The 15,492-nt window shown below is 34.3% G+C and overlaps 1 protein-coding gene across 3 annotated transcripts; it reads right to left on the reverse strand.

Annotated features, from left to right (window-relative positions):
* Window positions 1-11,021: 11,021 nt before the first annotated feature.
* Window positions 11,022-15,133, reverse strand: LOC141725147 (proteasome subunit beta type-7-B-like). Of its 3 annotated transcripts, none has more exons than XM_074527580.1 (9): window positions 14,993-15,133; window positions 14,715-14,876; window positions 12,782-12,923; window positions 12,520-12,616; window positions 12,352-12,421; window positions 12,161-12,265; window positions 11,921-12,019; window positions 11,749-11,836; window positions 11,022-11,243 (listed from the first exon to the last, which is right to left on the reverse strand). In XM_074527580.1, the coding sequence occupies exons 2-9, from the start codon at window positions 14,856-14,858 to the stop codon at window positions 11,167-11,169; spliced, it is 822 nt and encodes a 273-aa protein (XP_074383681.1). In that variant the 5' UTR covers window positions 14,859-14,876; window positions 14,993-15,133; the 3' UTR covers window positions 11,022-11,166. The 3 variants fall into 3 exon arrangements, with proteins under 3 accessions (XP_074383681.1, XP_074383679.1, XP_074383680.1); XM_074527578.1 differs by having other exon boundaries at window positions 14,981-15,108; XM_074527579.1 differs by lacking the exon at window positions 14,993-15,133 and having other exon boundaries at window positions 14,715-14,947.
* Between the last annotated feature and the right edge of the window lie 359 nt (window positions 15,134-15,492).

Raw genomic sequence — 15,492 nt, forward strand, 5'->3', positions numbered from 1 at the left:
AATTCTAATGATGATGACTCTGATTCTTTGGATGAGAGCATGAACTTAGGGGGAGAAGCAGGCCCAAGTTCTGTTCCAGATCTCCCTGATTGGGCATGGGAAAAGGCATCTACACTAGGAGAGTTTGGTGTCACTTTGGTCAGGCAAGTAATGACTATTCAGAAGGCCCTTCAGGAGACTACAGATGCTGGTACCAAGGCAATTCTTCAAGCTCATCTGGACTCTCTGCATCTCTTGCAGTTGCAGCATTTCAAACAGAATCTAAGTGTGGATGAACTCAAGCAGGACATTGTTGATCTGAAATCCTACAATGCTGAGAAGATGGATTCAGTCATGCCTTATGGTACTATGCAAGATTTGTTGGGGAGACTGAGGAAAACATCTGATGCTGACAAGAGGCTGGCCAGGTTGGAAGACAGAGTTCAAATCATTGAAGACTCTATGGTCACCATTCTTCAGAATCAACAAACTCAGACAAATCTACTAATGCAGTTGGCAAAAGCACAAGGCTTGACCCCTACCCTTGATGATAACAAAAAGGGGGAGAATAAAGGGGAAGGGGAAGGAGAGCCATCAACAACAGTTCAAATATCTCAAGTGCTAGTTCCTGCCATCACCACTTCTCCAACTATTCAAATCAAAGAAAAGCTTGATGGAATTGATCTAATCCAGATAGCAGCAGCTGAATTGCAAGTCAAAGAGCAAAGGAGGAAAATTGATGAAAAGATGCAACAAATTTTTGGTTCTACAACTTCTAAATCATAATCTGTGAAGCATAGCATAAAGGTGGAACCAATTATTATGGAGCTCAAGCCAGTAAGGAGGAATAAGGTTGGAGAGACTTCTTCCAAGAATCTGAAACCTATGGTTCTCAAGCCCAACAACAGATCCAATAAGGACTCTACAAAGAATCCTCTAAGCCTTGCTCAGATGAAAGAAGTGGATTTTCCTCTTCCAAAGCCTGATGAAGACAAGGTTTTGGGTGGAAGTATCATAAAGCACAAAGAGACCATGGATGTGGCTGTAAGGAGGAACATGACTATTATCTTTAGAGAGGGAAAGAGCATCTGTGTGATGCAAGGACATCCCAAATTCTCAATAGCCAAGAGGGAAGAAACTAGAAGGTTGAAGGAAGAAGCCAAAAAGCTAAAGTCTGACAAAAGAGCACAAGTAAAGCTTGAAAAATAGCTAAAGTCAAGTCAAGCTGAAGAAAAGAAAGAAATTGAAGACAAAAGTGAAGATGAAGGTATGGGGGACATGGTTGATAATGATATGGAAGAAAGAAGTAAGGAAAGAGAGGAATGGCAGAAAGGGAACAGAAAGAAGGCCAATGCAAAGAGAAAGATGGTAGATGAGACTGAAGAAACCCAATCAAAATCCAAACCACTACCTTCTATTCCTGAACCCATTGTGCCTGAACCCTTCATAAACATTCATGGTGAAATAATCATTCCTAAGGAGGAACCAATTGATTGGGACACCATCAAATTGCCCACCTTCTTAACCTCTTCTCCACCATCAAAGAAGCAGAAAAGAAGAATCAAATCAACACCCTCTAAAACCTCAATCAAATTCACTCAGAAGCCTAAGCCTAAGCCACAAGCCTCTAAGGATGATTATGTTCATATTTGTGACGTAAAAGAATTTTCAGACATTGAACTCTATCTGGATGAGCTGGAGGAAGTAAGGGGAATAGCTGCCTACAGACAGCTACCAGAAAGACTAGTGTTCAAATACAAAGGAAGTGGGGAAAGAACTTGGCCTCTCTACAGGATTCTAAATGAAGGCTACTCTACCTTTGTTAGAGTCTACTCAGCCATACAAAGGGATTCTGGCTTTACCAGGACTGCCAAGACTGAGATTCTCAACAAGATTGCCAACATAAGGAAGACTTGGTGGGAGCCCAATGCCTTGCCTAGAACATTACTCATTCAAGAAAGAGGAATTACAGTTCACAAATCACCTCATTGGTTGATGGAGTTCAGAGACAACAAAGGAGTCAGAAGATTTTTCAGACTTGAAGATCAGCTCAAGATTGCCAGTAATGAAACTCTCAAGGATATGCAATCTAAGTTGGACATCAATGAAGAAGATGAAGCTGAGTTCTACAGACAACTTCAACTTCAAATAGAGGAGAATGACAGGAGGCTAGGAAAGAAAACAAGGGATCAAAGGAAAAGAAATTAATCTGCTCAGGCTAAAGGAGCATCCTTGGAAATAATGTAATTCTTCAATTCCATCTCAGCATACACATTTTTGCAGCACTTTTAAATTTCTGCTTTATTACAATTAATATATTTGTCAAGTGTTTTGTTATTATCAAGCTAAAACCAAATTTATGCCTACAGTTCTAGTAGACATAAATAGGGGGAGATTTTTAGGAATATGTGTATTAGTTTGATGATAAGTTAAACAAAACACTTAAGTAGAAATCTAGTGTTTGTAGCCTCAACGGATAAGACCATCTTGGCTATCCGTTGAAGGAGTAGCTTTACTTAGCAATAAGTTCAGTATTGTAGCACATTTCATTCTCTGGTTCAAGTTGTAATTCTTAGATGTTGTAGGAAAGTATCAGTCATGTTGACTACTAGTGGATATGCAAATAGGAGGGCTAATTATAAATATTTCATGCCTTGTAATTTTGTATAAGTGAAGAAATATCAACTGATATTGAAGACCTTCAACGGATAAGAAACAAAGCTTCAACGGATGTCTCTAATGCTTCAACGAATAATATCCATCAACAGATAAGTGCTTCAACGGATAAAGACTTCAACTAATAATGCATCAACGGATAAAGCTTCAACGGATAAAGGCTCAACTGATAAGGCATCAACGGATGAAAGCTTCAACGGATGCTTAGTTCATGAGCAGTTGATAGTGACAATTCATAAGCTGACAGAGGCACATGGGTTGACAGAGACAAACTGGAATGTGGAAGCCTCTAGGAGGAATCAAGAAAATGCAGTATTTTCATTCTGGTGCAAACAAGGAAGTATTCAAAGATCAACAGCTAAGCCTAAATTGCATTGGATAGAGAAATGAAGAAGAAACATGTGAAGAGCCTTTTTAATTGTATTTTACAGTTTTGTCTTCACTTGTAAACTTGGTGATATATAAACCAAGTAGCAGCTAGTAATTAGATATGAATTTTCCAGAGCTGTTTAGAAAAATCCAGAGAGAAAATCATCTAGTTTGTACTAGGAAGCAGCTGTGATTTAATTCTTTGAATCACAGATTTTCTGAAATAACACATCTCTGGTGGAACAACAAATCCACCAGAAAAGTTTTTAAGTTCTCTGTGTTCTTTACATTTGTGTTTGAATATATATCTGTCTGCATTAGCTTCAAGCAATTCACACACACTTGCTCTCAAAAACACTTAGCCTTAGAAACTGCTCAAAACTTGAAAAAGTTTTGAGATTTACATTCAACCCCCCTTCTGTAAATCTCATTGTTAGTCCACTGGGAATAACAGCCAGTTTTACTAATGTTTGAATGCAGAAAATGTAAATACTTGTGCACGCATATCTCCACTTTTACTGAACCTCAAATCCTGAGACTAATTCTGACTAGTGCAATGTTAGAAATAATTTACTTTTATTTTTTAATTTGGTGAAATGGCAGGCTCAAAGAATTGGAAGAGCAGGAAGCAACTTCATCCAAGAAGGATTAAAGATGCCAGGCTCAAAATGGAAAATTCAAAACGGCTCCCATCTGTCAGCAGTCCCATTATTTCTGCCAGCATCATAGTGAGCTGTGGTGGCATTCTTCAGTTCCTCAGGAGATCTTACATCCAAAATTCTCTTAATATATACTTTTAATTGCATTCCCAAGGAGGCACTAGACGTGGAGAAAAACTTATTCTCTTGACATATATTGGAGTTTTATTAGACATTACTCGCCTGTGTATCATTAAATGAATTCCTCAGATATAAGGGTTAAAATGTACAACTTTTATAGTTACATTTCAGAAATGTAAAGAAAAATTATTCAAGGATTTTTGTGTAAAATGTGTTGAACCTTAATGGCCAAAGTATAACTAAACATTGTTAGATTAATTATTTACTTCACACTGATTTCTATACTATTATACATTATCATAATCGGAACGGGGTATAATTTAGTTTAACGGTTATTCCATAATTTTACCTATTAAAAATATATATACAGTGTTATATATATGCTAAACTACTAAATTATTAAATTATTACACACATAATCTACTTATCCTATTAAACTAAAATTACTCTAATCAACATTTGATCGCTATTAACTAAGTTATACCCTGCTACAATCATTAAAATCTCTGATTTGAGCAATATAGCACTCTGCAACAACCTTCTCAAAAAATAAGGCATGTATAATCTGATCATCTAAATTGCATTTCTAACAGATGCATTATTACTTGTTTATTTAAATTCTTGCAATCACTTCCGTTAAGCCGCAGACTAATTGGAAGATAACATACTGTTACAATAGATCCGAGCAAAAAATCGATTTAAAAACTGAAATCAAACTGAAAGCGAAAAAACCCGATCCGAAACCGAAACTGAAAAATAAAAAAACAAACCGATCTAAATGCCTCGGTTCCGGTTATACTTTTTAACCGTACCGATAAAAACTGAACAGAACCGACTACTAATATAAATAAATATTATATTTTACATGTATAATATATATCATATATATTATTAATTTTTAAAAATATGATAACAATATTGCTTTATGTTATACTAGTTTATTAAGCCGCGCTTTGCAGCGGCTTCTAAAATAATATTCCGTATTTTTTTTATTTTTTATCCGATATTGGTCATTCAGAAATTATGAATAATAGATCAAAAAGTTTAAATACAATAGAACAAAAAGTTTAAAAAATCATTGTCTCGTTAATCATTTTTATTCCAATGAACCATTCTCTCATTATTAAAAAAATTATCATAAAATTATATTATGCATTAGTCGTTAATCGATGTAATATTTTAATAATATAAAATTTTGAAAAATTACAAAAATAGATTGAAACGGTATGAGAGTCACCATCTCACCGCCTTCCTCTTCTCATTTGCATATGTATATAATAATACGATGATATAACGATTTTAAATTTTCTGAGAAAGTATATTTATAAATACTTGTCCATATAGTATTTTATAGGGTTAAAATTAAAAAAAAAATTAGAAAAATATAATATATTAAGTTGATTTTAGGAAAAAGAGTAGAAATTATATTTAAAAAGAAATTTAGTAGAATATCAATATAATAAGTTGTTTAAAATTGAAAATGGAAGTTTTAGGAGAATAACGATGGTAAGTTGATTTCAAAAATTTTAATGGGAGATTTTGTAGAAACTCTGGGAGGATATTACTAATGTTGATTATATATTTATAGGAATATATGGTAATTGTAATTTTTTGATATTTATTAATTTAAAATATTGAGAAAATTAGAAAAATAGAATGTGAAGCAAGTTTCCTTTTCCACTGCTAGAGATATAAATTAGAGATGAGTAGAGAGTGAGAGCAAAGCAGGGGTTCCTTAAACCACCTAACTCTAGGGCATATTCTTTATGGATTTAGGTTTATATATACGCACATAGGAGAAGTTATAGTATGCTGCGTATTTCTGGTTTTTATATTGCTTTTTACTTTTATATTTGTTCATACCGAAACTGAACCGATTATAACAGAACCGGAATTTTTTAAATCGAATCCGAATCGACAGTTACGGTTTTCGATTTTAGAAACCGAAGATATATGGTTACAGTTTCGATTTTATACAAAAACTGAGTCGAACCGGCCCACACTCACCCCTAATTATAACACAATTACAACACAAACATGAAAAAGATAATCAATATTGTTATTCGATCGTCCTCTTAATACAAGAAGAAAATTCAAGGAACTTGTTTCGATAACTAAAAGATCAGTTCCCGACTCCCGATCATGCGTTAGGTTCATTTCCTTGAAAGAAACTAAAATCTCGTTGTAAGCAAGCTATATGAGAAACAGAGCTCCGCAGTGCACGCACCCATAGCTATCGTAGACGTCACATAAAGATGTTGGGGGAGGTTTGATTTAGATGAGTAAACCACTGAGGACATAATCCATTTATCTAATATAATATTGTGCAAGACATGCATGTACAATAACAAGACCAAGTCAAATTGACAACACTAAGTAAGTTGTATTGTAATCTAAATTTGTATTTTGTATTGTATCACTTAAGTCTGTAAAAATATTCAAGGGCAGGCTGGAGTCTTTTTCTGTAAACAGTGTCAAGCCTAAGAATTCTATCTGGAAGAAGATCAAGAAGATCAAGCCTCAGAAGAATTATGAAGAAACTTGGAGTTGAATAAATTTGTTTTGAGAAAAATATTCTAAGTCAAGATCTCTACAAGTCACAAATTAAGTGGTATAGAGAAATCATTCGAGAACTCTAGAATGACTTATCGACAAGTCAGGAAAAGCTACTAGAGAACTTAGAGATATCGACAAGTCAATTTGAAGACATGAAGAATGGAGATATCGACAAGTCATTTCTTCATTAGAGAACCCTAAGTTATCGATAAGCCAATTTGTGACTAGAGAACTGAGAGTTATCGATAAGCTAATTTATCACTAGAGAACTCAGAGTTATCGATAAGTAAAAGTGAAGACATGAAGATAAGAGATCTCGACAAGCCAAATTCTCTTATAGAGAACTCAAAGACTTTGATAAGTCAAAACAACTATAGAGTGGGTAGAGATCTCGATAAACCAATATACTTATCGAGATGTCAAGTTCTCTATATACCAAACTGGAGATATCGAGGTAAAACTCAAAGTACAAAGTGCAGACCGGTTCATATCCAAGATTATCAATCAACAAACAATCTAATCAGTTGGATTGACAAGTCTACAAAAGCAGCTTGAAGAGTACAAGATCAAAGGTCAAAATTAACTGGCAAAGTAAAGTCACAGGCGTGCAAGATTAGCAAAGATACACTAAGCCAGAAGTAGAAAGATTTGATTATCCAAAAATAGGGTTTAGTACATGTCTTTGCATGCTGTGTAAAAACCAGTGTTTACTGTTCTATAAAGTAAACACTGGATGCTTTGTTAGGTGTAACAATTCAAATCGGAAAAATCTTGTATTCTCTCAAGGAAGAAGCTAAACTCTTTATCAATAAAGAGCCTAGAAATTTTGTAGTAAAACATTCTTAATTTTAATATAAAATTAAGTGAGTTTTGAAATATTTGTATTCACTGTTTTATCTGTCTAAATTCAGCACTAACACATTTAACTACAAGATTTTAATTTACTTTGTTCATAACCATAAACACTTCAAGAAAAGCAGAAAAACACAAAAAAACATTCACCCCCATGTGTGTGATTCATTATCTAACATATAACAAAATGACCGATTCTTTCAAGCATCAGAATGAATACAAAAGGCATGCACATAGTCATAATTTATAATTTTATAATTTTCTTTATCCCTTTTCATTCTCATCATACCGCTTTGCAAGGACGGAGGTATGATTATAATCTTACCTAGACTATCAAACATATAACAAGTACTGTAATAAGATTAAATAGAGTTTACTAACACAAAGTAGCAGCAACCACAAAGTAGGGGTAACCAACAGAAAACAAACCGGCAGGTACTTTATACCTGTAAAATAAGAATGAAAATCATGCCCTGACTTACTTATAAACCTTTAATGATATCATATAAGTTTTACAAATTAGCTATTAAATTTGAGAAAGTCTTACTTGTTATTTGAGTTGCAGCCTTCGATTTTTAATTGAATAAAATTCATCTATTATCGAATCTGAATCGATATCTTCAACAAGGTCTCCTTCAATGTAAAAAATCATAGAATCTTGTAAAAACTCCTCTTTAATTTTATTGCGTAGAGCAGTTTTAACAAGTTTTATAGCAGAAAAGGAGCGTTCTGTCGTTGCGGTAGAAACTGGTAAAGTTAAAACTAGACGAATCAACCGGTCAATCAAATTATAGTGTTGCAACTTACTTGTTTCGACTAATCTGCAACATAACTCATTGATGGTAAACAGATATTGAAAGCTTTCATGATGAACCGCATCAAGTTTATAATGCTCAAGTTGACATTTCAAGTAATGCCTTTCCTGTTCAGTAAAGTCTTCCGGATAAAACTTTTCCGCAAGCCTGTAAATCTCCTCAGCTTTAAATAATTTAAAATTGTCTTTAGAGTCTAACGCAGAGCTAAGTACAAGAAGTTTAACTGTTCCATCACTAAATCTGGAATTCAGCTCATCTCGCTGAAAATCAATTGTTGAATTAAAGATCTTAAATGGTAGTGTTGGCTGATTGTCATTGAGTTTTTTTTGGCAGAACGACCTGTTGCACTTTTGTACAAAGCATCCAAATCTGGAATTTCGACACCATGTTGTGGATAAATAGATTGCACATACAAAAGGAGATGATCAAATCATTCTTCCCACAAGGTAAGTAGCAGTGTCTTCGTAGTTGAAACAAGATCCATGGCACTTACAATGTCAAGAGATTTGTGTTGTAAAGCTCGGCAAAGTAAATCAGTGACCCCCATAATATTATGCATCATATGAAGTGTGAAAATAAAATCAAATGATCTCATATTATTAAACAACCAGTTACTTCTCCACGTAGTGAACTAGAATTACCTTTTTCAACAATACTTTAAAGCACGGAAATAGTTGCTCCATACATATCTATTAAACTGCAATGGAATCAAAATGAGAGCTCCAGCGAGTTGAACCACTCCTATGAAGATTGCCAATCTAATTTATACCTATTCCAGTATCACGCTCACACAAAGTCACCATATTAGCAATTTTAATAGCTTGGGCAAAATGTAACTCAGTGTGCCATTTTGGAGAACAACGAATAAGATTAACAATGGTTGAAAATTTTGTGAAAAACAGATAAACAGAAGTCTCTTTTGTAGAAGCTCCCACTAATGCTAGTTGTAATCTATGAGCAAACCAGTGTATGTAATATGCATAAGGACATCACGGTCCATCATTAACCTCTTCCAACAATTAAATCCATCAATAGTAAATGTGGGATGAATAGATGATTTTTTTTCAAAAATATAACAAGAAAAACAAAATATTGCATCCTTTTCCGGAGAGTACTCTAGCCAACGAAAATTTTCAAACCACGAATATAGAAATCTACGAGGTTGTGTCTGTGTTCCATATCTTGTTCTTTGATATTCTACTAACTTAGGTTGATACAGACTCATTTTGATATAAATTTGTCTTATTTCATCTCTTTGATTAACAGGATGTTGCCATATAGGAATTCGAATTCCAGGATCTCGTTCAAGAGTTTTAAGATCGATTTCAACTCTTGGAGATTTAAAAACAGGTTCATCATTTTCAACTCTTGTAGATGGATTTTCTTCAATATCAACATTAGATGGAGATTGTATTTGTACCTCATTTGCGGGTGTAGATACACCTGGTTTGAAAAACGAAAATAATGTTCTTCCCCTTTTTTTCCCAGAGATGCCATTATACATGTCCTGTAAAAAAAAGAGCAAAAGAGATTAAAAAGGATTATAAATTAAAAACCTAATTGAGAAGAATATAAACAACAAATCAAGAAAGAGATGAATAATCTTGTTACTTTTAAGTCTCTACTTCTTCCTTTCTTGAATATTGATATTTGTGTTATGTAACTCTGACTCCTGCTTCCCGTGTTTGTGAGTCTAAGTTGTTCACTGATTGAAAATTTGGACTGGACTGACATCAAAATATTTGGACTGAAACATATAAAAAAATTGGATATTTTTTTAACCCGGGCTGCAGCCCACCACAACCTTTGTTGTGCCTCCGCCCCTGCGCTTTTGCATCTATACACTGTAGAGATAACAGACAAAGCTCGCAAGTCTGCGTTTTTTTAACAGTTTTCACCTCCTTGGTTTGTTACTTCCAACATGATTTACTTATCTACACGTTGTATTGGCTTTGAGTGCCTCATTATTTATATTGAAGCTTCCAAATTAGTTATAAACGACATATCGGCATCATATATAAAAATATCTACGTTACTGTGTTTGTCTGTTCAACCTAACGATTTTAATAAAGCTCATTTTCTGTGGCGGAGTCTATCAGGCCCACCCAACTCGCGTGCCCTCAGCACTTTAAGCCATACAGTTCTGAAAAAGAAAAACAAACACCCAACGTTCTCGACATTTGTCGTATTGTTAGATTTTGACAAATATCCCCTCTTAGAGCTCAAGGATACACCCCTCCGTTCGCAACCTATTTTTAATAGAGCGGAGGAAACTCAAGCTCAAACTATAATCACACGTTATTCGTCACACCGGAAGTCCAGTAAGATTTTGAAAGGAATTTTGACCAATGACACTGATATTATATTATGAATCCTACACTATATGTTCATTCATCTTTAATGGTTGCAGACTCTCGTTGCCTACTGTTTCAAGCAGTCGCAGACAAATTTACCATCCACCATCAAGTTTTCTTGAAAAACCCCTACTTTGAAAAGCTTGGGCATTACCGTCCCCAACAACTACTGACAACACCGGATAACCTATGTCATACGTTCAAGCTCAAAATGTAGGGCAGGAAATGTTCCGTCATGTGCCTACAGGTGGACTCCGAAAATGCTTTCAGAACAAACACTAGTAGTAAACGATTGAATGCTGCAAAGGTAAAAGAATGTGATACTCAAAAAGTTTGCTTGCTATTGACAATTGCACAGAATGGAAAGGAAAAATTATTGTAACAACTTTCTGAACATAACTGGGAAGACACACTTGGTGAACAAATTCTTGCGAAGTTATGATCAGTGAAAATAGAACTATAAAAACACATACTAAGTATTATTCTTTATAATGTAGCACATTTAAACTTCGCAGCCAAAGTTAGACATAGGTTGCCTATATTACCATTTGCTTCAGTTTTAAATAATCTTCTTCAAAAAAATTAATATAGTAATCTAATAATTCTACTACTACATTACTATTCAAGGAAAGACTCCAGTGTGAACAAGTACTGAAATATATCATTTATAGAAGTACAGAGAACACGAATAACATACGAATGTTCAAAGTGCAAGCAAACTATAATTTCACCTACTGTTCTGAGTAGGGCTCAATACAGTAACTACAGTGAAAAGTTATAAGCAATCTACTCTTCCATTGCTTCCCCAGCTTCCACAACTTCAACTAGCTCTCTTAATGGTGTAACTTTTGCAGTGAGAACCTCTGCAGGAGAATTATTGCAAGTATTATTAGAAATAAAATGTCTGATCCTAAAACTGACTTTGTACTATAGCAACATAATAAAACATTGGTGCAAAGTACTAAGCACCTTAATTTTTCCACCGCAATCAATTAAAATTTAAAATAGCCCATCACAAATGATTCATACTAAGCACCTTAAATCAATGATTCAATATATTTCTAAAAATCAATGCACACCTCCACATGACCTAACATATGTTTGAATAACAAGACTACTGACTGTGATGAGCAGTCTCTCACAGTGCTTAAGGAAACACTTCTTACAAGTTTTTAATTTCTATAGCTTACTACACAAAGTCACGGACACAGTACAACTAAAATAGCAGTACTAAGGCTCGTCTGTCTAAACTTGTTAGGTACTCGTCTGTCTAAACTTGTTAGGTACTTTTCCAGAACGTAACAATCAAATGAACCCATAGCATTTTCATCCTAGAGACAAATACAAGGCAACAACAAATGTACTTACCAGTCTTTTTAGAGAAAGAGTAGCCTTTTTCACTGGTGAAAGTACGAGGATTTGGCATTTCATAATTTCTCAAATACTCCTTGTGCCCCTGTACAAACACAAAGCATATGATCAGGGAGGTTGATAAGGAGTAGGTTGCAAATTATCATTCCATGAAGGATCAACAGCATACCTTAGTTATAACACATATATCAACATTGCTTCCACTTCCCAAGTCATTAAATATGCCTGACCGTATAGCATCACGTACCAAAGCAACTCCATCGTCCCTCTACAAATATATAAATAACCGATATAACATGTGCACTTGTGATTGATTGATGTGAAACAAGGCTGGCTACTATCACCCTAAATAACTAAACAGGAGGAGTTACGGTCCTCATGTTGGACAATTCTGAAGCACGCTACTTACATTCATCCCCTCGGCGTATCTAGATTCGAAAACGGCCATTGCAGCAAGTGAACCAGATCCCATTGTAGCAAAAGGCAGGGAATCAGTTGATCCATGAGGGTAAATCTGTTATAAAAATCATAAGGTACAATTACAACTTTTTTAACTGTCAAATACACATATTAGATGTCAATAACCCAATGCCAACTCACAGTGTGCAAATGTGGACCAGTGACATCAACTCCACCAAGCACCAATGCAGCTGAAACATGACCTTGATAGCTAAATTTACAAAAAGGTAAGGCCTTTATTAACTTTAACTCCCTTTACCATAGAAATCTGATAATGCCAAAGACAGACATATCAAATTATAGTCTTACCTAAAAAGATGAGTTTTTAAAAGTGTGAGGGCTGTCACAACTCTTGATTCCCTACCAGTGTGATAACGATGCAGCTTCAACTGAGAGCTAATATTATCTGCAAAGATTTAGATGCTTTAACAAATAATATAAGATCACAAACATAATAGACACAATTACAAACTTTACATAAAAATATGTAACAACTATAATTAGACATAGCTCACAAACTTCAAATAAATAGGCAAAGGAGCAATGCCACATATAAGTAACTTGAAAGTACCTGTCACAGCCTCTGTATCGGCAGCAGTCCCAGCTCCGCAACAGTAGATGTTTGGTGCCATGTAATGTATTTTCTCACAATTTTTGTCAGCTACAATAGGTCCTTCAGTAGCTCTGGTATCAGCTCCGAGAATAACACCATCCTGAATGTATATAAAGATTATTTGGTTAGTTAAAAGACTGCATTCTGCAGCCGAAGCTTCAGCTGCAGAATACTTGATACATACCAACTGATTAAGAAATACTCTTTTTATGCATAGCAAAGAGGTGAACCCTAATTAAATATAAATATTAAATATTAGAGAGAATCAGAAGTATTCTATGGACATCCATCTTCTTTATAGTATTTATTCCATCTCTTCACACTTGTGCTTTGAATGTTGAATGTAACAATAGTAAACTTTTGGCTAAACCTCACTTTTTTTTAATATATGCCCAATTAGTATCCAGTTTACCAAGCAGATGAAACAGAGTATACATTTCAGCTCTCAGATATTGTAAATCTTGCAATTAGACTGTGTAGGGTGTTCAAGTAGGCAATTCTCAAAGAATATGCACAAACACAATGATAAATATATTGCATCTTGATTTAATTGAAAAATTCCGCATAAGGTAGTCCATATATTTCAACTTGATCATCTAATGATATCATCTCATCTTTGGACTTATCTTCTACGTACAAAATGACATCAACTTGATAATTATCATCAGCATTATCAAATGGATCCTTTAGATCAATAGAAATCATTAAATGGCTAATTGAAGTACGAGTTGAAAATTTAATATATCACATTGTTATAATCATAGGTGACTCCGGCCATTCTGCGATGAAAGTGCCTACAAGATTCGCTGAACAAGCAGTTAAAGTTTCCTACCCATTCAAAAATTCTTTTCCGTACCAATCAGTATTATTTTCGTCAACCTGAACACCTTTCCCTAAATTATCAACCCATTACCACAAGGAAAAAAAATTAACAGAGGACTTTCAAAATTTCCTCAAGGTTGATCATGCACATCCTTATATTCTGAGGAGATGACCACCCACCCAGAAATTCTTATTTCTTTTTATTGTGGATTTGCTCATTACAATATACACTGTGCCAACCTGAACAATATAGTTAGGGTCCATTCAATATAAATTGGGATACTTTAGTTCAATGATGTTTATTGAAATTATTGATATGTGATCAGAATACCACCTATTATCTGTCCATTGAAATTTATTTTACCGTTAAGTACTACATATTTGACCTGTGCGTCTTAGAAGTTTGAAGGAAGCACCCTACGAACAATTACTCTATGCCAAACATACATTAACCTAAATTTTTTTTGTAAAATAATCCTAAGCCCTAATAGAAAATTCTAGCTTCGCCACCATTGCATAGTTTGTGCTTACTCTAAAGAAAATTCTAACTCCGCCACTACTTATTACATACTCTATATATATCCATTTCAGAACCTGAACCAGATTAGGCAGCTGCATAACGCTCAAGAATACATATAGATGTTACTAGGACAATATTCTGTTAAAATACCACTACCTACATGAGTTTGTTCACATAGCTACTTTAAGCTGACTTTTAAGTCTTCATAGCAACATAAGATTAATTCAAAGCTGTAAAATACAATTATGTAACCACAGTACTACACTCTCTTCAATGTCACAATCTACACCTACAACAGCTGTAGATTACACAATTACATATATAACGTCCCTACTGACTCGCTATATATTTATTTTCCATAAATTTCAAATCCGAATGAAAGACGAAATTCACCAATTCACGAAAAAAACAGTACACTACACTTATCACAACCAATCATAACAACTACAAAATTGCAGTATACTACATTTAGTAATCCACAGTATTCTAGATACAACAGGTCGAAGATAACAAATCAGAAATCATATAACAACAACAATTGATATATACCTTGAAGATGAGACCAACAATAGTAGTACCAGTCTTGAGAAAAGAAGAAGGCTTTAAGCCTTTCTTCATCAACATCTCGTTCCTTCTACACAAATCGAAGCTGAATCCCCCTTTCGCCGGTACATTCACATCCACTTTCGACATTTTTCAATTAATTCAAATCTGTAACAAAATTAATTAAACTAATTCAGATTAATTAAAATGTAAATAAAATATTAAGAAGATCGACAATTGATATGTATATGTCAACTGAGAGAATGAAGAACCCTAATTTTTACAGCGATTGGAGATTTGGGAAGAAGAAGATCAGGTCTGATCAAAGACATAGCCAAGAAGAAGGCTTGGGCCAGAAGAAAACTTTATTTTGGTTTTGGGCTTGTAATTCGGGTTGACCCGTTTTTGTTAATAGGCCTTTTTGATATTGGGCTTTGGACCTCGTTTGATCTCACAGGACTATACTTTATTTAAAGTGATTTATTTATTAAATACTAATTCAAAAAATGTTGTTAATATTTTTCAAAAGATTATAACAAGAGTGGGGACAGTTTACGTCTTAATCAGGAGATATACAGGTGAAAGTTACCTAATTTTGGTAATAAATTAAATTTAAAAAATATGTGAATTGTTGGGGGCATATTGAAATTGCGACCCACTGAAAATTCGAAAAAGTAAATTATAGTGGGTTTGAAATTAAGAGAATAGACTAAGCAACATATTAGTTGTTGGGTGTTGCGGAAATAAATAAAAGAAGGTGCAATTTAATTAAGAGTTGGCCAGT

The sequence above is a fragment of the Apium graveolens genome, chromosome 5 (genome assembly GCF_009905375.1).
Source record: "Apium graveolens cultivar Ventura chromosome 5, ASM990537v1, whole genome shotgun sequence".
Taxonomy (NCBI): domain Eukaryota; kingdom Viridiplantae; phylum Streptophyta; class Magnoliopsida; order Apiales; family Apiaceae; genus Apium; species Apium graveolens.